This window comes from Sarcophilus harrisii, chromosome 1, assembly GCF_902635505.1.
Source record: "Sarcophilus harrisii chromosome 1, mSarHar1.11, whole genome shotgun sequence".
In the NCBI taxonomy this organism is placed as follows: Eukaryota; Metazoa; Chordata; class Mammalia; order Dasyuromorphia; family Dasyuridae; genus Sarcophilus; species Sarcophilus harrisii.
The window spans coordinates 656,521,331-656,546,958 of record NC_045426.1 but is presented as its reverse complement, the minus strand read 5'-3'; the positions used below and the strand labels follow the sequence as shown (position 1 = coordinate 656,546,958).

The 25,628-nt window shown below is 37.2% G+C and overlaps 1 protein-coding gene across 2 annotated transcripts in view; it reads left to right on the top strand.

Moving 5' to 3' along the window:
• Window positions 1-25,628, top strand: part of FZR1 (fizzy and cell division cycle 20 related 1) — an 88,899-nt gene that overhangs the window by 53,523 nt on the left and 9,748 nt on the right. For both annotated transcript variants that reach the window (XM_031947884.1, XM_031947883.1), the window contains exons 3-13: window positions 1,801-1,926; window positions 2,663-2,726; window positions 2,890-3,017; window positions 5,647-5,729; window positions 9,860-10,043; window positions 11,476-11,541; window positions 12,925-13,027; window positions 16,177-16,361; window positions 18,390-18,623; window positions 19,497-19,601; window positions 24,163-24,255. In XM_031947884.1, the coding sequence (XP_031803744.1) occupies window positions 1,801-1,926; window positions 2,663-2,726; window positions 2,890-3,017; window positions 5,647-5,729; window positions 9,860-10,043; window positions 11,476-11,541; window positions 12,925-13,027; window positions 16,177-16,361; window positions 18,390-18,623; window positions 19,497-19,601; window positions 24,163-24,255 (1,371 nt within the window). The remainder of the gene's footprint in view (window positions 1-1,800; window positions 1,927-2,662; window positions 2,727-2,889; window positions 3,018-5,646; window positions 5,730-9,859; window positions 10,044-11,475; window positions 11,542-12,924; window positions 13,028-16,176; window positions 16,362-18,389; window positions 18,624-19,496; window positions 19,602-24,162; window positions 24,256-25,628) is intronic.

The following is a 25,628-nucleotide window of genomic DNA, read 5'->3' as shown; positions in this document are numbered from 1 at the left end:
CTCAGTAATCATTGGAAATGATTTGGTTGATCTCGTTGCTGAGGATGGCCTGGTCCATCAGAACTGGTCATCATATAGTATTGTTGTTGAAGTATATAATGATCTCCTGGTCCTGCTCATTTCACTCAGCATCAGTTCGTGTAAGTCTCTCCAGGCCTTTCTGAAATTATCCTGTTGGTCATTTCTTACAGAACAGTAATATTCCATAATATTCATATACCACAATTTATTCAGCCATTCTCCAACTGATGGACATCCATTCAGTGGGAAATGATTTCTTAATGAATTAGAGAACTTCAAGCCTTCATAATGCTGAAAAGAAACTTTGAAATGTAAATACCAGAAATAAAGAGAAACATTAAGAAAGTGAATATAAATGAGCAATTTGGGGGAGGGAACTTCTTAAGTATGAAGTGTTTGTATTCTAATGAGGAAGGGGGTATGAGATAAAATTCTGTCACCAGGATTTGTATAGGGATAATTGGTTTAATATGTTTTGATATTCTTAAAAAATCACTTTCTCTTACAGGGACTTTTTTGTCCTAGAACTTGACATGCTATGAATCTGTACTATAAAAGAGCATTTCTTTGTGGTTTTAGGTCAGCTATTTTTGCTCCACATAGCATCTTCAACACAAGCTTTCTTGCCTGATAATAGCAATGGGGAGGGGAGAACTCAACAACCCTGCTTTTCTCTCAATGGCCTAAAATAGTGTCTCAGACTTCCTTTTGGATTTCAATAGTTGCTTCTTTTGCACAAACAGCCTGTACAGTTAAATGGTATTGCTTAAGTTAAATAGTCAACTACAGCAGCTATGTACTTACTATCAGACTAAAAGCTAGCCATGTAATTCTGGTCAGAGAACAAGGTGAATTTAGGCACTCTGACTAAAATGTCATTAGAAGTCATAATGAAAGAGGTTAGGTTTTTTGGTTTGTTAGTTCCATGACTCAAGTATCTAAAATTATAATTTTTGCTTCTCATAAGTTTACAGATTTTTCATTTAGTCCTCAATATATATATTTTTAATAACTATACAAAATACTTGTGAGATTGGATCTTGCCCTATAAAGTTTATAATCAAATAGAGGAAAGAATAAATATGAACATCACTATAGCAAAACTCCATATATCCTATTTACCAAGTGTAGATTGTGGATAATAAATCTATAACAAATCAAAGTAAGGAGAAATCAATTCCATTTAGATGATCAGAGATAACTTCACACAGGAGTTAGCTGCTTAACGGGGCATTGAAAGTTGGGGAAGTATAGCTGCTAGTGAATCTTTATTGAATTAACTTGAATCAGAGGATCAGGGTTCAAATCATGGTTCTGTTACTCATTACCTCTGTAACCTTGAAAAGCTTAGCTTCTCTCTGCTTGTTTCCTCACTCACAAAGTGAGGGGATTGGAATAAATAACTCAGAAGGCCCTTCTATATAGTCTTCTGATCCTAGGAAAATTCATCAGACACTTGAGAAGGACAACATCCCAGGTATAGGGAATAGTATGAACAAAGGCACAAAAGCAAGGATTCTGATCTCTGAATATGGTGCTTAAGAAACAGCCCAGAGTTAATCATCTAGATGTCTTCTACTTCTAATCATGTGACTGTGACCTCATGACCTTCTTACCCTTTCTGAGCATCAGTTGTTTCATCTGTTAATAGGAATTTTAACTAACGCTTACAAGGCTTGAACTTTCCAGGGTGATTGTGAGGAAAACTCTGCAAACTAGAAATAGTATTCTTTTTAATAGTCATTATCCTACCCACTGATTCAGATTTTCAAATTCCAGGTTGCTGAGATGAGACGAACTTTGACACCTTCCAATTCTCCCATGTCTTCTCCCAGCAAACATGGAGACCGCTTTATACCTTCTAGAGCTGGAGCCAACTGGAGCATTAATTTCCATAGAATAAATGTGAGTGGTACAAGAGCTTTGGGAAAGTTGTAAATAGAAGGAAGACATAACTACAATATTATTGACTACTATATCCCTAGAGGCAGTAATAAGCAACAATTGAATCAGGATAAAAGAAGATTGATTTTTATTTGCATTTACTTTTCTGTATTTATTTGCTATGTTGTAGTATAAACTATATAGCCTAGAATAGGATAGAATCTAGACTGGGAGGAAAAAAAAATCTATAACTGAACAGTTTTATAATTGTTGCGGTTTTCAGCAGTGGATTGCCTTTGGATAATCATAGAGTCACTGGGGCTATTGTCCTTCACTCTTTTTAATTTTTTTGCTGAGGCAATAGGGGCTAAGTGACTTGCCCAGGGTCACACAGCAAGGAAGTGGTAAGTGTCTGAGGCCAGATTTCAACTCCAGTCCAGGATTGGTGTTCTGTCCATTCTATCACCTAACAGCCCCATTTCAGCTAATTTATTAAAAGTGAAGGATAGGGGCAGCTAGCTGGGTGGCACAGTGGGTTAGAGCACAAGTCCTGAAGTCAGAAGGAGCTGAGTTCAAATCTGACCTCAGACTTACCACTTCCTAGCTGTGTAAAACCTGGACAAGTTACTCAACTCTAATTGCCTCATCCATAAATGGAAAATTAGCTGAAATAATAGCCAGAAGCCCCCATACATAAATGAATTAAGTGGAGAAAGGAAGATAAATTCACAACATCTTTTCCTCTTTTTTACCTCAGGAAAATGAGAAATCACCCAGTCAGAATCGGAAAGCAAAAGATGCCACTTCGGATAACGGCAAAGGTTGGAAACTTAGTCCTCACTCTTTGGTTCTTATCATGTACCAGGAAATACTTGTAGCTGACGTGACGTGAAGCTTTGAGTTTTGCCATTTACTCTGGGTGGGAGGTTTTCTTTCCTCTTTATTTTTTTTTCATAGCACTTACGTTATCCTGTATCTATCCAGATGGCCTAGCCTACTCTGCCTTGTTAAAGAATGAGCTACTAGGAGCTGGAATTGAGAAAGTCCAGGATCCTCAGACAGAGGACCGAAGGCTGCAGCCTTCCACACCAGAGAAAAAGAGCCTCTTCACAGTAAGTTCAGGCAGCTGCAGTGACTTAAGTCTTGTCTCATGGCTTTACCTGTGGGTTTTAGAAAGAGGGGAGCTAGATATTGGAGAGTGTCCGAATGAATGACCATTTTATTACATACACCATATGCCAAGCACTATGCTATGTGCTGGGAATATAAATGTATACAATTGTATGATTGGGTTTGTCCTATAGGATATCTATTTTAATAAAGGGAGATAAAAACCATGTGGGTAAATAATGATTATGTTTGAATCTGAGTAGTCTCAGGAATTTTGAATGGAACCAAAGTATAGTGTAATGTCATGCCCTTTCCTGTAGAAATGATGACAATTGATTTGATTATTATTCCCAGAACAACAGTAGAGGGATGGTGCTGACAAGTGGGGAGGGGAAGAATGTGGAAATTTCCATGGCAGTATGGTGAATGTCAAGATGTCTCTGCTAGATAGGCTCTGGCATCCTGGTGGATGGTTAAATAGGATGTGAAGCACAGACAGGGAGATTTTAAATATAGTGGATTAGGTGAGTTTGTATTCACTTATATGAGTCTAGACAGCTTAGGCCAAAGGGAATTTATCTGTACTCTTCTGAATGGAATTGTTGGCAAGTTACATTTTGCCTTGTAGATGGAAGCCTGGGTTAGAGGGCTCAGTTCAGTTCAGTTCAAAATAGTCCCTGCCTACAAGGTGCTTGCATTCTGTAAGAGTGATGCTGTATGCATACAAAAAGGAAATGCAAAATAATTTGAGGAGAGGGATTTTCAGGGAAGGAAGAAAGGAGGAATTGGGGAAAGAAAGAGAAAATCATATCCATGGCTATGGGAGACCAGGGTAGACTTTGCAAAAATGGCATCTTATGTTCATAAAGCCTGGAAGGAAGATAAAGGATTCTGAAAGGCAGAATCGAGGAGTCAGATTCTAGACAGGTAACTTCTGCAAATACAAAGATATGGGAAATAGATTGTCAGATTTGAAAAGTCTAGGATTGCAGTTTCCCTCAAATGTCAAATTTGAACTTAGTCCTTTGAAAAGGCACACTGAGGGAAAGGGACATGTGCAAAAATATTTGTGGCAGCCCTTTTTGTAGTGGCAGGAAACTGGAAACTGAGTGAATGCCCAACAGTTGGAGAATGGCTGAATAAATTATGGTATATGAAGGTTATAGAATATTATTGTTCTATAAGAAATGACCAGCTGGAGGATTTCAGAGAAGCCTGGGAGAGACTTATATGAACCAATGCTAAGTGAAATAAACAGAATCAGGAGATCATTGTACATGGCAACAAGAAGATTATACGATGATTAATTCTGATGGATGTGGTTCTTTTCAACAATGAGATGATTCAGACCAGATTTTGTGATGAAGAGAGCCATCTACATCCAGAGAAAGGACTGTAGGAACTCAGTGTGGATAAAGCATTTTTATTCTTTTTGTCATTGCTTGCATTTTTTTTTTATTTGATTTTTCTTGTGCAGCAAGATAATTGTATAAATATGCATATATTGGATTTAACATATTTTTTACTATGTTTTAACATATATTGAATTACTTGCCGTCTAGGGAAGGGGGTGGGGGGAAAGGGGATGATTGAAACACAAGATTTTTCAAGGGTTAATGTTGAAAAATTATCCATGCATATGTTTGAAAATAAAAAGCTTTAATAAAAATTTTTTTAATTAAAAAAAAAGCACTTTGAAATTAGATATATAGGGGGTGGGAGTTAATGCTTAGGTGAAGAATTTAGGGGTTCTCCTAGAGGCTAGTGGGAAATCACTGAAGTTTCTTGAGTCTTAGAAGGACACAGTAAGCCTCATTCCTTGCTTTTCTACCCCATCCCATTCTTAAATATCTGGAAAATGAAGGTGACAAGAGCTTGAGTATATTACTAGCTATGTCTCATTAAGAGAAAACACCATCTCCTGGGGAATGAAGCAGATTTAGGCAAATAAAAAGGCATCACGTCCAACTCTTCTTTTTCAGTCAGTATGTTTTTTCCTGCATCAGAATTGCTTGCAGTCATAGAATGTGGAATCTTAGAGTTAGGAGGAGAAATTTTTGAAATCATCCAATTTAGTTACTTAGTGACTTGTAAATGGTGACATGATGAGTTTAGTAGCATAGCCAGGACTAGCACCCAGCCTGTCAAGCCAATTCCCTTTTTACTATAGCACACCTCTTAGGGTAGGAGACTTGGTATTCCAGTAATGTTACACCTCTCTGGGATTTTCTTTCTCTGCCCTTCTGACCCTAAAGGTGATGACTTGGTGCTAATTGATGTCCTTTGCAAAATTACAGGGTTAGTTAAAATATAGGGAAAGGATTATAAAAATCTCCTTTACTAAGTAGTTTTAAAGGCTGTTATAATATTATCATTTAATATTGTATTTTATAGAATGTTTACACTATAATCTAAAGATGCTTACTTTCAAATACATTACATTAACAGTAATTGAAAACTGGTGTGAGTGTGTCAGCTCTAGCATAGTTTCTATGAAATGAATTTCAAGTTTCTTTTTTGCTTTGTTTCTCTCTTTTGTAATTTTGTTTGTGTGTAGATTATCTTCTAGATCTATAAGATTTGGGAATATTTTGTTGCATGTCTTCTCTAATTTCAAATTTTCTTTTTCAGTACTCCCTCAGCACAAAGCGCTCAAGTCCCGATGATGGCAACGAAGTTTCTCCATATTCTTTGTCCCCAGTCAGCAACAAAAGGTACAATCAGATTCTGCATCCAAAAACTAAGGTTATCAGTCACTCCATGGGCATTCCTTGAGTGGTAGATTCCTGGGTTTTAGGCAGAGGGGCCAGATTCCACTGACTCATTTGCTGATAGCTGAACTACATAACAAAGAGCCTTAAATGCCAGACTAAATTATTTAGACATGAATAGTAGGCAAAAGAGAGAGCCATTAAAAGACCCTCAGTAATGATAGGAAACCAAATCTCTGCTTTAAAGTATATGATAAATTCCATACATTAGTTTTACATCTCCTAAAAGAACACTTTGCTCTGTTAAGTTGCTTGTGGGGTCTGGGGTGTTTTTTTTAATCTTCAGAAAGCAAGTAGTGTCATATATCCTCTACAGGTCAGTCTAAAGGAGTCTATTGTAGAACTTCATTTGCAGAAACCTACCTGTACTTTTAACATATTTTTTCCAATAATACATGAATAGATTTTACTCAACCCCAAGCATATAATCAGAGGTGTATACAAATCAAACATTTACTGATAATAAGTCATAATTGTACAATCCCCACATTCAGTTCATGACTTCATATGGTTTCCTCACTCACAGTTTAAGACACATTGCTCTAAAGCACTGTCCTTGGCCTTCTCTTCTTTCATACTTCTTCACTTGATGATCTCATCAGCCCCTGTGGATTGAATTATCTCTATGCTCATGATTATCAAATCTGCTTCCCAGCTCTTCTACTGACCTCCACTTAATATCTCACTAGCTGTCTTGAACTGGTTGTTCCTTCTATTTAAATTCAGCATATCTAAAGCTCAACTGTCTCTCCCTATCAAGACTTCCTCTCTTCCTGACTTTCCCTATTATAAGATTAGAAGGACACTACCCTTCTAATCACCTAGACTTGTAACTTATGTACAATTTTTAACTACACCTCCCACCAATATTTTTTCAGAGTTTATTGATTTTATTTAATATTCTCATAAATGCTCCCTTCTCTCTTCTAATGCTGCTACTGTCCTGATAACAGGCCCCTCATCACCTCATACCTGGACAGCAACTATAACTTGGTGATTGATCTCTGGGCCACACATTTCTTCGCAGTCCAGTCCATTCTCCACTCAGCTGTCAGTGATTTTCCTAAAGTTCTGGTCTGACCACTTCACTCCCCTATTCATTCAATTCCAGTGGCTCCTAGTCCCCTCCAAGATCAAATAGAAATCCTCTGTCATTCCAAGCTCTTTACCAGGTTGGCCCCTTCCTACATTCCTAGTCTTCTTACATCAATTTATTTATTTAGATTTTTTTTGACTCCATGAAAGGAAATTTTTTGCCTCAATTGCGTCCTAGCTTTAATCACTGAATGGCTATGGCCTTAGTCAGACGGAGACCTGTTGAATAGCTTAGTTTTAAAAACCAAGTTCTTCCACTGCATCTAGGGCTGTCTCTAAGTTGCCTAATCTATATCTGGGCTACTGGAGGGGAAAGTGAGGCTGGTGACCTTGCCCAGCCCTCCCTCACTTGCATGTCACGGCATCATCTCTCTAATGTCATAATCTTTGTCTACAACAAAGGACAAACAACAATCATCTTACATCTTACTCTGCCATCATATACTCTACTGTACAGTGACAATGACTTCCTTGTTTCTCAAACAAGATATTCCTGTATCCCAACTAGAGGCATGCTTTTTGACTATTCTTCATGTTTGGAATACTTTCCCTCCTCAACTCCTTCCCCTGGCTTCCTTTAAATCCTGTCTAAAATTTATTTCCTTCTGGAAGCCTTTCCTGATTCCCCTTCATACCTACCACCTTTCTTCTCTTGATTTTCTGATTTATCTTACTTTATGTAGACCTTGAGAGCAAGAACAGTCTTTTTGCCTTTATTATAGCTCTGGTACCTAGCAACAGTGTCTGAAACAAAGGAGACATTTAATAAAATTTATCAACTGACTAATAGAAGTGTTCAGCTATATGTTGAATAGTGAGGGTCTATGCTGATTTCATTTGAAAAACTAAAATTTTTATAGAATTTCTTTTCTTTTCCTCTGTAATAATCACAATTATCGTCATGATTTTCTTTTTGTTAATGTTTATCTTGAGTGCTACAAGCTTTTTTAAAGCCTTATTTCCATCCTATCTTTCCAGCCTGATTATCCATTATTTCTCTCCACACACACTAAAATCTAACCAACCCTGGCCCTCTTCGTGTTTCTTCCCCACAATACTCCTATCTCTTTTCTCTATGCCTTTCATCCTGATTTTCCCCCATTCCTGAAATGCTAAACTTCTGCCTATTTGAATGTCAGCTCCTTGAGAACAGGGGCAGTGTTTTCTTTTTGTCTTCTTATCCCCAGAGCTTAGCATAGTGCTTTCTTGTAGATTGAGATAATTAAGTTTAGCATTTGATGATGTTTCCCTTGCTTTGCCAAAGAAGAGCCTTCCATTTATCCTCTCAGTTTCCTGCAACTCGTTAAGGCTTTTTAAGTTGACCTAGAATGAGAATGTCAGTTTTTTTTTTTTTTTAAATTATTTATTTATTTATTTATTTTTATTTAATAGCCTTTTATTTACAGGTTATATGCATGGGTAACTTTACAGCATTAACAATTGCCAAACCTCTTGTTCCAATTTTTCACCTCTTACCCCCCCACCCCCTCCCCTAGATGGCAGGATGACCAGTAGATGTTAAATATATTAAAATATAAATTAGATACACAATAAGTATACATGACCAAACCGTTATTTTGCTGCACAAAAAGAATCAGACTTTGAAATATTGTACAATTAGCTTGTGAAGGAAATAAAAAATGCAGGTGGGCATAAATATTGGGATTGGGAATTCAATGTAATGGTTCATAGTCATCTCCCAGAGTTCTTTCTCTGGGCATAGCTGGTTCAGTTCATTACTTCTCCATTGGAAATGATTTGGTTGATCTCGTTGCTGAGGATGGCCTGGTCCATCAGAACTGGTCATCATATAATGTTGTTGTTGAAGTATATAATGATCTCCTGGTTCTGCTCATTTCACTCAGCATCAGTTCGTGTAAGTTTCTCCAGGCCTTTCTGAAGAGAATGTCAGTATTGAAGCCATCTTCAATCATATTTCATCTCTGTATTTACGGACAGTTTTTAAAAGGATTTTTAGCATGCTCTACATCTTTTTCTGCTTTTCTGCACTATCTCAGCAGAAACCAAAGAGGGGGACCAGAATTCTATAGACTAGTCTGCATTTTCCTTTGTTTCATGGGTTGTTGCCATGCTGTTATCTTATTTAAGTTCAACCTCTTGATGGATGATAGGCATCTCCCTACTTAATTAGACAGCAGAACATTGGTGAGACAATGTATGTTTGGCATCTGTGGAACTTCTAGAACTTGAGAAAGTTTGTGCCCTGCTGGCTCAGACTTCAAGAGCTCTATGCTATAGTAAAGAAAAATCAGATATGTGTTTCTAGTGACCAGCATGAAACTCTGAAGAGATCTAATAAATGTACATTAGAATAAATGAATTTGGATTATAATTGAAAGCTATCATTGTATGCAAAGAACTATGAATTGAGAATCAAAAGACCTGGGTTTGAACCCTAGCTCTGCCATTTATTTCAGGTGTGATACTTCCCTCTGAGCCAGACTTTCTCAAACTATAAAATGATGGAATTAAGACTATTTTTACCCTAATTAACAACTAATGTTTATGCCTTTAAAAAAAAAAATTCTGTCTCCTCAGTTGAATGTTTCTTTATAATAATAAAAAAGAAAAGTATGATTGAAAATCTAAACAAAAAATTAATCATATCATGTTTATTAGTTGATTGGTTTTGCATTCTTCAAGCTTTATCATTTTATACCATTCTTCTCTTGTTTCTCTGAATTGGAGTGAATGATTTTTAATGAATTTTTTCAAACCTATAACCTGAATTTAATAGTAGTCACTAAAGTGTTTGAATTAATGACCTGCCTCCCTATGTACATGAAAAGACTGAAAGAAAATGTGTATTTTCTTCTTCATCAATTTTTATTGATTACCATTGAAAAGTACTGTTTCTAGTGGCAAAAGCTTGATATGAAATTTTTCTCTTATGTTGAGACACACACACATACATATATATCTATCTATATAATTTTTTTTCTTTTTTTGGTAAATAGCCAGAAGTTATTAAGATCTCCACGGAAACCCACCAGAAAAATTTCCAAAATCCCTTTCAAAGTTCTTGATGCCCCTGAGCTCCAAGATGACTTCTACCTGAATCTAGTAGACTGGTCTTCCCTCAACGTCCTAAGTGTTGGCCTGGGCACTTGTGTTTACCTATGGAGTGCGTGTACCAGCCAGGTATGGATGATGAGCCTTTTGTAATAATGGTAGAAGAGTAGAGGAAATGGGCAAGAGAGAGTCTGCCGGATTTGTTCTGTTCTATCTTAAGTTGCCACAAAAGATTCTCAAGTGGTTTCATGTATTTTTTTAAAAAGCAAATAAATGAATGTAATTTTTCTGTTCTCTGTTGAACTTTGGCACATCAGATATTACAGCTAGACAAGATGTTAGGTCATAAAGTAAAAAAAAAAAAAATTTAGAATAATCCCTTAAAATTATTAACTGAGAGAGACATAATAGCAAAAATAAACATTTATAGAATGTAGATAATTAGTGCTAGAAGAAACTATAGAACACACAACTTAGTTGAACTGGAAGACACTTTAGAACATAGAACTTTAATGCTGAAAACGATCTTAGTTTGACCTAGAAAGGACTTTAGCTCACAGAACTTATTAAAGTGTTAGAGATCTGAGAACATAGACCGTCAGAGCTGATGATATGTGATATAAACAAGTCAATAGCTTACATCTTTATAGCATTTTAAGTTTTGTGCAACATTTTCCTAATAGTTCTAGGTTCAGTACCACACTGTTTAAATACTGGTTTGTAAGTAAAGACCTAGGAAATGTGGAGGGCTTTTAGAATCCTAGCCTTTTGTGCAGAACTGCTCCTTTCACCCAAGGCAGCCTAGTACACTAGCTGAGCATCCATCCCATTTGTGCACAGTAGTAGTTCTGACTGCCCTGTAATTATGAGGCCTTATCTCATTGTTCATGAGAACAGATGAAGTCTGGTTAGTGGTCATAATCCTTTCTTGCTTTCCCCATCAATCAATTCTGCTTTTATTGAATCTCTGCTATATTCATATTATAGTTGTAGGAACTGTATTATATTGTAACAGAAAGAACACAGAATCTGAAGTCAGTAAACCTGGATTAAAATCCTAACTGATGCTGAATTACCAGGAGCACATCATTTAATCTCTCAGTACTTCATTTCCTTCATCTGTAAAATGAGAAGAAGAAGAATTTGTTAGTGCCTGTTTCTCAAGGTGGAGGATCAAATGAGATAATGTATACAAAGTGCTTTGTAAATCGTAAATGTCAGGTATCATTAAGTGCTAACTTGTGTGATATTGGCAATACAATAGGAATTTCAGGCATAGGCAACAGAGGAATGGAGGATTCAAACAAACTTGAGGTTACTCTTGACAGCTGGATCAGATTCAGATAGGAGAGAAAACTAAGGACATTCCATTTGGGGGAAGTGGAATGAAAAAAAGCTTTGGAAGCAAAAATGACTTTTGGTGCAATTGATTGTGAGGAAACCACCCAGCTGGAGCATACTGGCACCCCTGGGAAGGAGAGAAAGCTAAATGGAGATAGATGGAGTTAGCAACCTTATGGAGTATGAGTCGTTGTGTACCTCAATACTTGCTTTTTTCTAGGTAACCAGGCTATGTGACCTGTCTGTGGAAGGAGATTCTGTGACTTCTGTGGGCTGGTCTGAACGGGTCAGTACAAAGTGTTTCTTATGGGCACTGTAGGGTGGTTTAGTGCTGAAATTGTTTCACTCAACTGATATTCAAAACTCGAAAAGAGTTATTGAGATTCTTAAAAATTAATAACTTTTTCTCAATAAGATAGCCAGGTGACAGTGGGTAGAGTCTTGGCCTAAAGTCAGAAAGACTCCTCTTCTTGAATTCAAATCTGGCCTCAGACACTTATTAGCTGTGTGACCCTGAGCAAGTCATTTCACCATGTTCGCCTCAGTTTCTCATCTGTAAAATGAGCTAGGGAAAGAAAAGGCAAACCACTCTGATATTTTTGCTGAGAAAATCTCCAATGGGATCACAAAAAGTTGGACGTGACTGATCCAATGGACAACAATCACCAACATCTGTTCCGTGCTTAGGATTTTTAAAAAATTTGTTGTTATTCTTTCTTGAGTAGCAGCAACTAGAATTGTCTTCTTTAACAGAGAAAGTCTCTGAGAGAGTGTGGTATAGTGCGGGGGGGGGGGGGGGGGGGGGGGGGGGGGGGGAGAGAATTTCCACAAGCTCTCTAATGTTTATAAAACATTTTCCACATGATAATCTTGTGACATCAGTAAAATGTTGAAAGAACATTGAATTTGAAATCAGACAACATGAATTTGAATTCCAGCTCTGCCATTGGCTGCTTGTATGATATTGGACTAGTCATTTACCTTCTCTGGGCCAGTTTTCTCATATGTAAAATATTTAAAACATGATAAGATTGCTTTCTAAGTGAATCTGTTGCTGACATAATACTTCTGTTTATATGTTACAATTATTGGTCATTGTTTTCCTTGAATTTGTTTAGCATCTTTTACTAAGACTCATTATTATTAGTAATGACATGAAATCCTATACTAAGGTTAAAGCCTGTTACATGTGTGCCAAAGACAACAAACAAGAACATTTTTGGTGTCCCCTACACTTGTGAAAATTAGGAATTAGTTCCTTCCAAGCACTCTATGCCCTTATAAGAGCACAGCTCTTCCTTTCTTCAGCTTGTCAGCAAGAGCTTTGACATTCCACCATTGGAAGGTGGTCTCTTTCTCCTTCCTTCTCCCCCTAAAGAATTCATGATGTATCTTATTCTTGGATCAAATCTGTTAATGCCAGAACAGGAAATCATGATAATGGAAAGGAGCAAGAATTGTGCTGAAAAAAAGAAGATATATTCTTCTATTGTTAGGCTATGACCATAAATTTTTGTTTTTTGCTTTTTGGTTTTTTTTTTTTAATCTGGAAAAGCATTTATGAAAGTTGGAGAGCATTAAATCTGTTTGGAGTTCTCTCCCTTTTCTGCATGTTTTCTTTTCTCATCCCTTTCAGTTCATTCTTTGTGTATGTCTTTTGCTGATTTAGGGAAACTTGGTAGCAGTTGGCACACATAAAGGCTTTGTACAGATCTGGGATGCAGCTGCAGGGAAGAAACTGTCCATGCTAGAAGGTCACACAGCCAGAGTTGGTAAGAAACAGCAACAAAAATAAGAGGGTAGGAGGAAATTACCTAAATAACTAAACTGGGATTTCACTTAATAGATTGAAGATCATGTTAATATCTAGCAGCTTGAACCTAGCTTAAATTTCCCAAATGGACAAACAGCATTCTTTATACTTCACCATCCTTCTCAAGAAAGCAAGTTCCCAGGTGAGCCAAGATGTCAAAATAGGAAGAAACAGTTCAGTGAGGAACTCGTTGCCGTCCCCTTCCTCCCCAGGAAGAATAAAAAACAACATACCTCCAAATATCTAGCTCTAGAAAATGCACCAGACTGAACCTAGATGGGAATAGCTAAGAAAAAATGTGAGGAGCAGCTAGTTGGTGCAGTGGATAGAGCACCAACCCTGAAATCAGGAGGACATGAGTTCAAATTCGGCCTCAGATACTTAACACTTCCTAGCTATGTGATCCTGGGCAAGTCACTTAACCCTAATTGCCTAGGGGGGTGGAGGGGGAGGGGGAGAGAACATGAGTGAATCATTTTTCTAGGCTGGGTTGGCATAGGGGGGACACAGAGAATTCACTGTGAAGGAGCCTTAGAGCAGAGAATACTGGCATGTGAAGCATCTAGCACCCAGGGAGAATCTGTGTATTAGGGGTACCAGAGAAGTGTAAGTGGAACAAGTGCAAAGAGGCAGCTTTGTTGTTGCCCTCTATCCAGATCTTGCCCTCTATCCAGATCTAAGTCAGATCCAAGGGACATTGATAAAAAAGACCTTTTTCCTCTACCTCCCCTGGACATCTATGCAGAGTGAAGAACAAGTTCAGAATCAAACAATAAAATTGTGGCTCAGATACCAGGAGCAGAATAGAGTATCATTTCCAGATTCCACCCCAGTTTGAAATCTGCAGAGGAATAACCTTGGTGGAAGTCACAGACCAAAGGGAATCTATGCTCTTATAACTGAATCAGCTGGGTTTTCTAGATTGCTGATAGTAGCTGGGTTCAGAAATAATCTACTCTTGTTCAAACCCACACCCAGGTCAGGAATTTGCAATGTTCAGACTACACCTTGGGTCAGACCATTTTGGGAATATTTCAGTGCTTGAGCCAACCCTGAGATCTTAGAATACCACAGTACTCAATAACCAAAGAAAGCAACAGTACCACACTAAGTCCAGCTCTTAATAGCATCAAATTCAAAGTCAGGAATTCAATCAGAAGAAAGAGCAAAACCAAAATAAAATATTCCATCATAAAGAGTTGTTCCTCTGTCAGAGATGCTCAAGACACAAATCCACAAGAATAAAATAAGTATCAAACATTAAGCAGAGGCTCATGGAATAACACAGCTTGGAGACAAATGCAACTAAAATTATTGGAAGATAAGCAAGTGTTTTTTTTTGTTTGTTTGTTTTTGTTTAATTAGTTTAAAAAAAGGTTTTTGTTGATGAAATAACAATTATGAAGGGACAATTTTTTGGAAAAGAAATGAGAGCTGTGGAAGAAAAAAGTTGAAAGGAGAATTAACAGTTTAGGTACAAAATCTTAACCAAACAACAAACTCTGAAAATTAAATGGACCATGTTGAAGATAATTCCATGTGACAAAGATCTTAACTGTATAGAATTTTGAAATTCAAACACATGAATTAATACAAACATAACAAGGTAAATATGAATGAATATAATGATAAGGGATAGCAATGAAAAAGATAACAGAGAAGGAACAATTTTCTGAAGGAAGGAACAAAGGACTTCACTTTCATGAGAATGAAGGATTGATTAATTAATTTCAGATAAACTTTATATTCTAAGTTGGAAAGCTGGCAGATCTATCTCTTCTGAACCCTGGCATTATCAGAAATCTCAGAAGCAATTTTCCTAGACCAGTCCTAGGAATGGTTCTGCCATGTCATGAAGATCTTAAAAGAAGAATGGAAAGGAAGGAAAAAAGGAATATAGGTGGAGGAAAAAAAGATTAGGAAAATTTTCCCCATATAATTAGGGTACACAAGGAAAAGAGCTTTGGGGAGAATGGCTGGCCTTTGAAATTTACTGTCATCTAAATTGTTCAAAGTAAGAATACACACAGATTTGGTTACTAAAATACATTTCACTCAGCTGGAAAATAGAGGGGAGAGAATCATCTTAAGCAGAACACACCCTAAGGCTCTATGAAAATTCAGAGAGAGAAGAAACTTTTTTTTTTTTTAAATAGTAAAGTATAGGCATTTAAAGAGGTGCTCATAAATTGGAGAATGGCTGAACAGTATGGTTATGGTATATAAATGTGATGGAATTCTATTGTGCTATATAAAGAAATGATGAAGGGGATAGTTACAGAGAAATTTGGGAAGACTTGTATAAACTAATACAGAATAAGGTGAGCAGAACTAGGAAAACAATTTATGCAAACACAACGGTATGATAAAGACAAACAATTTTGGATGAATTAGGAATTCTGATCATGATGATAATCATCCACAGTTACAGAAGATTCATGATGAAACATGCTATCATTTGATGGAGGACAGAGATTTGAACCCAGAATGAGACATTTTTTTTGGACCTGGCAAAAATGAAAATTTGTTTTGCTTAAGACTACATGTTTGTAACAAAGATTTTGTTTTTCCTTCATTCACATTTGAAGGTGTGGAGGGGAAAGAGGAAATTAAAAAAGAAGAGTGGGTTCAACTGCTCAGTTCAAGCTTTGCATGTGCCTATGTGTGTTATATATATGACATCTCCCTTGGCTATAGACTTTGACTTCCTTGAGGGCAGGGACTTTTCACTGTATTTGTGTCTCTATTACCTAACATAGTATTTGACACATAGCAATCACTTAATAAATACTTGTTGGCCACCTGATTGACTGGATGCCACTTATTGAGAATTTGTAACAAGGATTCAGCTGTCAGGCATACAAGCTTGGTGAAACTCCAGTATCCTTTCTAATCCTGGAATTCTGAGAGTCATAATATTTCTCTAATTTAGCAGTTTGCAGGCAGGGATTTTTAACTCACTTCACTTCCCAAGCAAAACTTTGCATGTTTCTGGTCTTCTCCAAGGAAGATTTCATAGAACAGTTGCTCATCTGTCAGGGCTGCCTCTGTTTGGCTTCCTAGCAGCATCCTTGTATACTTTCTCAGGTTACTGTTTGTCTGTCTTAGGTGCATTGGCCTGGAATGCAGACCAGCTTTCTTCTGGGAGCAGGGATAGGATGATTCTCCAGAGAGATATCCGAACACCCCCTGTGCAGACTGAACGACGGTTGCAAGGTCACCGGCAGGAGGTGTGTGGGCTAAAGTGGTCCACTGATCACCAGCTTCTTGCATCGGGTGGAAATGATAATAAGGTATGGAATTGCTTGACCTTCTCTAAAACCCAGTAGTAAAGTCTTGTATCCCAACAAACCAGTTATTATTAAGCATCTACAGTGTACAAAGTTTTTGTTCCACATTAGGAATGCAAAGTTGAAAAACAACAGAATCTTCCTTAAGCACCTAGCAGTGTAATAGAGAGTTTTGGTTGTTGTCAATAGTCTCAGCTGTGCCATGGTGTCATTTATTAGCTGCTAGGTTTTCCTTCTCCTTCTAGAGTGTGGGGAGGCCAAATCCTGCCTCTCTTAAAGGGTAATATGAGCTGACATGGTATAGAAGTGATTGAACTTCTGCTCTGTTCCCACTATTACTGTCCCAGGCCCAACAAGGTATGGGATAGAGTGGAAAAACACAGGTCTGGGGATCAACCAACTTGGGCTTGAATCCTATCTCTGGCACTTATATACCTATGGGACTGTGAACACTTGGGACCACATTACCCCATTTAGCTTTTGTTTTCCCATCTTTAATGTGGGAATGTGAATATTTGTCTGCCTATTTAACAGATTATCTGAGGAAAGCATTTTGTCAATATTAAAGTGATGGATGAAGATGAGATTTCATCATCTTCATCAATATTATTATCAAAAATCTTGTGGTCAAATTGAAGAGAAAACGGAATAATAAAATTCTAAAACTACTAAAATATTATATAATAGTAATCTCTGTTTTCACATGTCAAAATCAAAACTAATTTCTTTCCCCCGCATCTATCCCTTTCCAAATGTCATCCTTTCTTTTGAGGGCACTGCCATCTTTCAAGTAAACCCAACTTTGACATCTCAAGTCTCATCCTCAATTTTTCACCCTCCCTCATTTTATATTAGGCAGCTTAGTGGTTCAGTGGATAGAGTACTGGGCCTGAAATTAGTCAATTCCAGCCTCAAACACTTATTAGCTAAGTGACTCTGAGCAAGTTACTTAACCATGTTTCTTCATCTGTAAAATGAGAATAATAATACCTACTTTTAAGAATTGTTGTGAGAATGAAACAATGTAATAATTGTAAAGTGCCTGACATTTAATACATGCTATATAAATATTATTTATGAGGAGAAAGAGGATGCTAAGTCAGTGTGTGTGTGTGTGTGTGTGTGTGTGTGTGTGTGTGTGTGTGCGCGCCTGCCTTTCCCTTAGTTCAGGTCCTTATCATCACTTTGCTGAACTATTGCAATAGCCTCCTAATAGGTCTTCCTGCATTTCTATATATCTCCCTTCTTCATTCTATTCTTGACACCTAACTAGCAATCAGAAGCACAGGTATTTAAATTATACTCCAATCAGTAAGCTCTAGTGGCTCTCTCTTTATTCTGGAGTCATTTACAGATTCCACTGTTTGACATTTAAAGCCATGTATTTATTTCATATATACTATTTATATGTATACATTTTACTTAACAAATGTAAGCTCCTTGAAGAAAGGATCAGCTTCATTCTTATTGTTTCTTTTTTTTTAACCCTAGCCCCTGATATATTTTGGGTGCTAAACTATATGCTTATGTTGTAGTTCTACTGTTAATGATTATTTCTTTTGAGTTAAATATTTTCCTTGCCCTATAGTCTTTTTTACATGTGAAATTTGACTTTTTTGATAGAATTGGGCACATAGGCTTATAAGGCATTTGTTGAAAGGGAGACTAGGTGTCTGTGAGAAGATAAGATGATCTGGATGTATTTGGACCTTGGGATGAATCGGGTCTCTGCTCCATACTGCATGTGTGCCCGTGGGCATGTGACCTAACCACTGTAAATTTGAGTTTTCTCATCTGTCAGATGAGATGGTAAGACAAGATCATCTGTGAGATCCTTCTCCCTCTCAGGTTCTTTGAACTTGTGCTTCTAGTCACAGTCCATTAATAATTCCTTTCTGATCTTAGGCAAGCCATTTCCCCGTTGGACTTCCAAAGACCAGTCTAGCTATTGGGGTTCAAGAATCATTCACGTTACTGTTTTGAAAACTCAGATTGATAGTGGATTTCATCTCTTCTGTCTTTTTTCCCCAGCTTCTGGTCTGGAACCACTCCAGTTTAAGTCCCGTCCAGCAGTACACTGAGCATTTGGCAGCTGTGAAAGCGATTGCCTGGTCTCCCCACCAACATGGCTTATTGGCATCAGGTGGCGGAACAGCTGACCGCTGCATCCGCTTCTGGAACACACTCACAGGACAGCCCCTGCAGTGTATCGATACTGGTTCCCAAGTGTGCAACCTGGCCTGGTCTAAACACGCCAATGAACTAGTAAGCACCAGACAGCCCTCTAGTGTTTGTTGAACAACTGTCTGTAGGGTGTGTGACACGTGATTGACACGTGATATTTCTTATTGGTGCATCTGCGGTGCAGGAAGATAGGGGTCCACTTGGTGGGGGAGGGGGAGGGATGAGGAGAAGGGGAGGACCTCTTGCCCTCCTCCTGAGCATGTGTTATCACACCCTGATTTTTTTTATTTTTTGGAGTGTGGAGGTTATTGACCTGTTGGAGGGTGTGGATTGAGGCAGCACTTAGAAATCTTGGGGTAGAAGTTGCAGAAAGACTGGGCCTTGATATAAGCAAAAGCTCCCTAATAGTTGGAACTCTCCAAAAATGGGGTCCACAGATGGCAAGAAAAACAGACAGAGACTGGCCAGCCATTTGTTTGGAATGTTGTTAGAGTTTTCTTGTTAAAGTATAGGTTGGACCAGGTTCCTTCTGAGATGTCTGTCTGGCTCTTCATTTCTTTGCATCTGTCCCACAAACGACCTGTCTGTGGACTTCTGAGTACATGTGTTCCAGCACATATTTTCTTTTTCTGTCATTTGCTCTCAAGGGAATGAATCAATGTGATCTTTCATGCCACTTGAGGATTGTGTTCCTCTGGCTTATGATGTGCTAAGCACTAGGAAAGATAGCAAAAAACTGTAATTCATGGTTATTGCTTTTAAATCAGTAATAGATATGAATAATTAAACTGTTCCTTGAAATATTAAATTACATGGTAAACTTTACATTCCACCCAGAATAGCACTTCCCATACTTGAGATGTCCAAGAACTGTATGCTATTATTCCCCAGTAAAGCAGTCATCCTTGGGCCTGCTGCTCTTGTTTTGAAATTCCTTGTGTTCCTCCCTCTCAGGTGAGCACACATGGATACTCACAAAATCAGATCCTCGTCTGGAAATACCCTTCCCTGACACAAGTAGCCAAACTAACAGGGCATTCATACCGAGTTTTATATCTGGTAAGTTACTGAACAGGTTTTTTTGGGTTTGTTTTGTTTTCCAAACTTATTTGACCACAGATTGCTTTGGGGCTTGAAATAGATTTTTTTTCTGTTGAAAAAAAAAAAATTAAGTGTGTACTAGGCATTGATCATATAAAAAGAACAGTCCCTCTAGTCAAGGAGTTTACAAAGAGGGTAGTAGGTGATTAGAATTCGGATATAATACAAGGTAGAAAGCAAAGGGGGGGCGGGGAGTAAGGAAGACATAAGATATGATACTGAAGGAAAATTTGAGGAGAGAAAGAATACTAAAAACAATGGAAGAAAAATGTAAAGATTCCAGAAGGCAGGGGTAAGAAGTTAATATCTTCTAGTCATAGCAGGTGGAGGGAGTGGTTTGTGTGAGTGCATAGAGATGGCATGATGATGAATTCAGGGGACAAATTTGGCTGGAGTATTTGAAAAGGGAGAAGGTGAATTAAGGGGGTCAGGAAAAGGTAGAATGAAGCTAATTGTGAAGGTTCTTGAATTTAACTTAAAGAATTTCAGACCAAGGAATTTTCATTTTAATGATAGTAAGAATAATTAACATTTATAAAGTATACTAAAGTTTTCAAAATGCTTTACAAATACCTCATTTGATCTTCATAACAACCCTGGGATATAGATATTATTGTTATCTCCATTTTGCAGATGAGGCAGCCAGTCACTTAAGTAAATGTATATTAAGAAGAAATAAGTTTCTGTGGCAGAATTTGAACTCAGATCTTCCTGACTCCAGGTCCAGCACCCTATCCTCTCATTTGCTTTATTCTAAAGGCAAGGATAGGGAGATAGTTATTGAAGGTTTTGAGCAAGGGTGTGGAACCTGGTCTGAACAGATTAAAAAGAGAAAACCTGGAGATTGAGAGACCAGCTAGGAAGCTATTCCACAGATAAGAGTGGAGAGCTTGTCTTTAGATTTCTGAATTGCTTTCCTTTTGTGACACAGGTATGGTGCTGATAGCTAAACCAGGTAGGGTAATACAGAGAAAGAAAATTATAGACCAATTTCCCTAATGAATATTGATGCAAAAATCTTAAATAAAATATTAGCGATGAGATTACAGAACGTCATCTCCAGGATAATACACTGTGACCACAAGAATGCAGGGCTGGTTCAATATTAGGAAAACGTGTAGCATAATCAACTATATCGGTAACCAAACTAACAAAATTATATGATTATCTCAATAGATGCAGAAAAAGAATTTGATAAAATCCAACACCTATTCCTATTAAAAATATTAGAGGGTATAGGAATAAATGAACTTTTCCTTAAAATGATCACTAGCATCTATTTAAAACCATCAGCAAGCATCATATGTAATGGGGACAAACTAGAACCAATCCCAGTGAGATCAGGAGTGAAACAAAGTTGCTCACTATCACCATTACTATTCAAAATTGTATTAAAAAATGCTAACTTTGTCAAAAGGAGAAGAAAAAGAGATTAAAGGAATTAAGAGTAGGAATGAGGAAACCAAATTATCACTCTTTACAGATGATGTGATGGAATACTTAGATTTCTGAATTGCTGTCTTGAAGGACTAGACTTCCTTCACTTAGTCCCAGATGGTAAAACTCAGACCAGCAAGGGAAATTAGATGGAAGCAATATGAAGAAAAGTGTTAGAGGCAGTAAGGTGGATAGAGCATTGGGCCTGAAGTCAAGATCTAAAATCAAATGTGTTCTTAGATAAAGTTCTGTGACCCCAGACAAATCACTTCAGTTCTAGCCGCCTCAATTTCCTTACACATAAAATGGGAATATGATTGTAAAGTAATGTTTATAAATCATTTACTATAATGACTGGCACATGAGCAGGCACTTATTTAAAACTTTTTTCCTTTCTTCCTCCCCCTCCAACAATGGAATAGGCCACCTTGGGTGATAATGAATTATATCTCTATTATATCTATCCTAATGAACAACAAAAAAAAAGGTGACCACTTGTTGTTGATATCTTGTAGTCTTTTCCTTTTACTTAACATTTTACGGCATATTGTTCCTGGACTTTATCATTCCTTTTTTTTTTTTTAATTGAAGCTTTTTTATTTTCAAGTCATATCAAGGTTAATTTTTCACCATTGATCCTTGCAAAACCTTGTTCCCTCCCCCTTCCCTCCACCCCTCTCCTAGATAGTAAGTAATCCAATATAGATTAAACATGGTAAAAATATATGTAAATCCAATATTGGCATACCTATTTATATAATTATCTTGCTGCACAAGAAGAAGGGGATATTATTTTTTAGAAAATTGATAGCCCCACTCTTCTCACTTTGACTCCCTTTTTCCTGACCATTCAATCACCACATCCAGGCTGAGTCTGGTGGGAAAAAAGAAAAAACACATAGATACAGATATTTGGCAGGTTCTCCATATCAGCTGGTTTGTGAAACATTACAATAGAAGCATTTTTTATGCTTCAGACATATTGTATTAGGTGACCTTTTTATGTGTCTTACAACTCTAAAGAGTTTATGATTCTCTGACTTAATTTTGATAAATGAGGGCCAGGGAAATCTTGACACAAAATTAATTAAATAAGGTCTTTTTTCATGGTAGGAAAAAAAAATCTCCCTCTTATTAAGTTTTTTTGAATAGGGGCAGGGATAGGAACTGGACTTGGGATTTAATGTGGGGAGCTCCTAGGGAGTTCTTTGTGTGGCTAAAGCTGAACTGTCTCTCCCTACCAAGACTTCCCCACTTCCTGACAACCCACACAAATCCCAATATTTTTTCAAAGTTTATTGATTTTATTTAATATTCTCATAAATGCTCCCTTTTCTCTTCTAATGCTACTATTCTTCAGGCCCCTCATCACCTCAAACCTGGACTATAGCTTGCTGATTGATCTCCCACTACAGTCCTTTCTCCACTCAGCTGTCAGTGATTTTTCTAAAGTTCTGATCTGACCATCTCACTTCCCTATTCATTCAATTCCAGTGGCTCCCAGTCCCCTTCAAGATCAAATAGAAATCCTCCGTTGTTCAAAGCTCTTTACCAGCCTGGCCCTTTCCTACATTTCTAATCTTCTTATATCATTTATTTATTTGGGGTTTTGGGGGGACTAGATGAAAGAGATTGTTTGCCTAAATTATTATCTAGTCTTAATCACTGGTTGAGTGAGTGTGGCTTCAGTGGAAGACCTTAACTTAAAAAGACCAGGGTCTCCCCCTGCATCCAGGCCCACCTCCAGTCCTCTTGATCTGTACCTGACCACTGGACCCAGATGGCTCCAAAGGGAAAGTGAGGCTGGTGACCTTGTCCAGCTCTTCTTCATTAAATCCAATTCACTTGCATGTCATGGCATCCCTTCCCTGATGTCATTGTTCTTTTCTAGAACTAAGGACAATAACAATCTTGTAGTAGATTGTTTTCTTTGCAGCTAATAATGACTTTCACTGTTGCCTAAAGAAAGGAAGAGTTAATAACTTGTCCAGTGGCAGAGACACAATTTAAATCCTGGGGATATGTTTCAAGCCCAGCTCTCTATCCACTATACCATGGTGTCTCTTTAAGTTGTTGTTTTTTTTTTTTTTAATTGATTTCATGTATACAAATTTTATGCAAATATGCAAAGAATCTGTTTTGTTTTAGGTAAGGATTAATTTCCCCAATGGCAATTTCCTCCAGCATATCCACTAGTGTCAGAGGTTGGATTTGAACTCAAATCTTTCTGAATCTTTCTGATTTCCTGGCATTCTGTGGAGACTGGGAAACATGGCTATGCTTCTTTTTTTATCTTCAAATTGAACAGTTTCAAAATTAAACTCCTGCCTTGAGTATCACTGAAATAACAATTTTTTATCAGCAATCTTTCATCCCTAATTTATTTTTTTTTCTTTTCTTTTTTTTTTTTTTTTTTTAATTTAATAGCCTTTTATTTACAGGATATATACATGGGTAACTTTACAGCATTAACAATTGCCAAACCTCTTGTTCCAATTTTTCACCTCTTACCCCCCACCCCCACCCCCTCCCCTAGATGGCAGGATGACCAGTAGATGTTAAATATATTAAAATATAAATTAGATACACAATAAGTATACCTGACCAAAACGTTATTTTGCTGTAGAAAGAGAATCAGACTCTGAAATATTGTACAATTAGCTTGTGAAGGAAATCAAAAATGCAGGTGTGCATAAATATAGGGATTGGGAATTCAATGTAATCTTTCATCCCTAATTTAAAAGTTCACCTGCTTGAAGGCGGCGGGTAACTGAACTTATCTGACCTAATGAGATTTTCTGCAGCTGAGTTTCTAAGATCTTTTCCATTTCTTTCCTAGCAGAAATTTAAACATAATTGTAGACTGAGCTTGTAGAGATCTCAGTATTAAGATATAGGAAGGGAAAATTATAACTGTGGTATTATGATTTAATTCCCCCTTGATATCTCAGGATTTAAGCCTGTACCTAGCCCCAAGAAAGAGAAGAGTTTGAATGGAATTTATACCCATATCTAACAGTTGATAGGAGTAGAACTGTTAAGAATAAATTGATACCAATGTGTTTTCCCTTCCTTTCCTCAGGCAATGTCTCCCGATGGAGAGGCCATAGTTACAGGTGCTGGAGATGAGACTCTGAGATTTTGGAATGTTTTTAGCAAAACCCGTTCAACGAAGGTAAAGTATATTATGGTAGAATGGTCTGGATGTTTTCCTTGTCAGGCTCACAAGCTCCCTAAGATGTTCAAGAGTTATGATGTGTCTAGCTTTAAAAAAAAAAAAAAAAAAGAAAGAAAGAAAAAAGCTTATCTGGACTTGCCTCATCCCTCTTCATGTTGTCTGGATGTGTAATACTATCCTGTCTCTATGTCATCTTCATTGTTCTGCTTTTTACTACTTTGACATCCTTTGTCTTCTTGCTGCAGTGTGTGTGAATGGGAGTGTGTAGGTAGTACTCTCCATAAGAGTACAGTGTGTTGAGAAAATTTTGGCCTTAGAGCTACAAAGTTTGGTTCTGCCATCTTCATCTTTCTAAACCTCAGTTATGTGATTTGTAAAGTAGAGATAATAGTACTTGCATACACATGCCTCAGAGGGTATATATGAAGTTTTTATAAATCACAAAAGTATGACATAAACATTAACCGTAATTATTTACTAATTATTTTCCATAAATGCCTAATAGTGCATTGTGGATGCTTAATCAGTGATTTTTGAATGAATAAATGATGTGTATATTACTTTTTCTATAAACATTTATTAAGTGGAAAGAGTGGAGGACATAGAAAAATAAATAAGATACTATCCCTGCCTTCAGGAAATTCAACATCAAGAAAGGGAAATAAGTCATGTGTACAGATAACTGTGACACATCTTTACCAAATGCCACATAAAAGAAATGAAGAAAGTACTATAAAGCATTCTTAGGAAAAGGAGAGCATTTTCAGCTGGGGGAATCAGAGAAGGCTTCCTGGAAGAAATATCATGAGATCTGGGTCCTGAAGGACAGATAGAGTTTCAACAGGTAATAGTGGAACAACACTTATCTTGCAATAACTTCTTTTGGATTTTCAGACTTGCCTGGCGATGGAACAGAATAACTCTTGGCTCTAAATAAAATTTAGTTCTTATGATTTAAGTCAGGCTAGATATTAAATAAAAGTTGAATTTACTGCATGATTCTACTATGAAATAGTGAGCCAAGGGAGTTAGGAAAACAAGTGACTGATTTAGACCAGGGTCACAGAGCCACAGCTTAATTTAGGGCAGAGTTATTTTCTCCCCCCATCCTCATGTACACTCACATTAGAAGTATAAAGTATGCCATTCTTTGTATTAATAAAAATTGTGGATTTTCAGTCCCCTGCATGTACATATAACTACATTTCGAAGTATATGTGATTAAATGTGCCTAAAGTAGATTAGGAATATACTGTTTAGAGATAGTCTTGAAATATGCTGATGTTTGTCAAAAGAAAACAGACTTAGAAAATGAACTTGCTATTCTGAGTCATCCTGGTAGATGGAAATTCTGGATAAAAAAAGGGGAG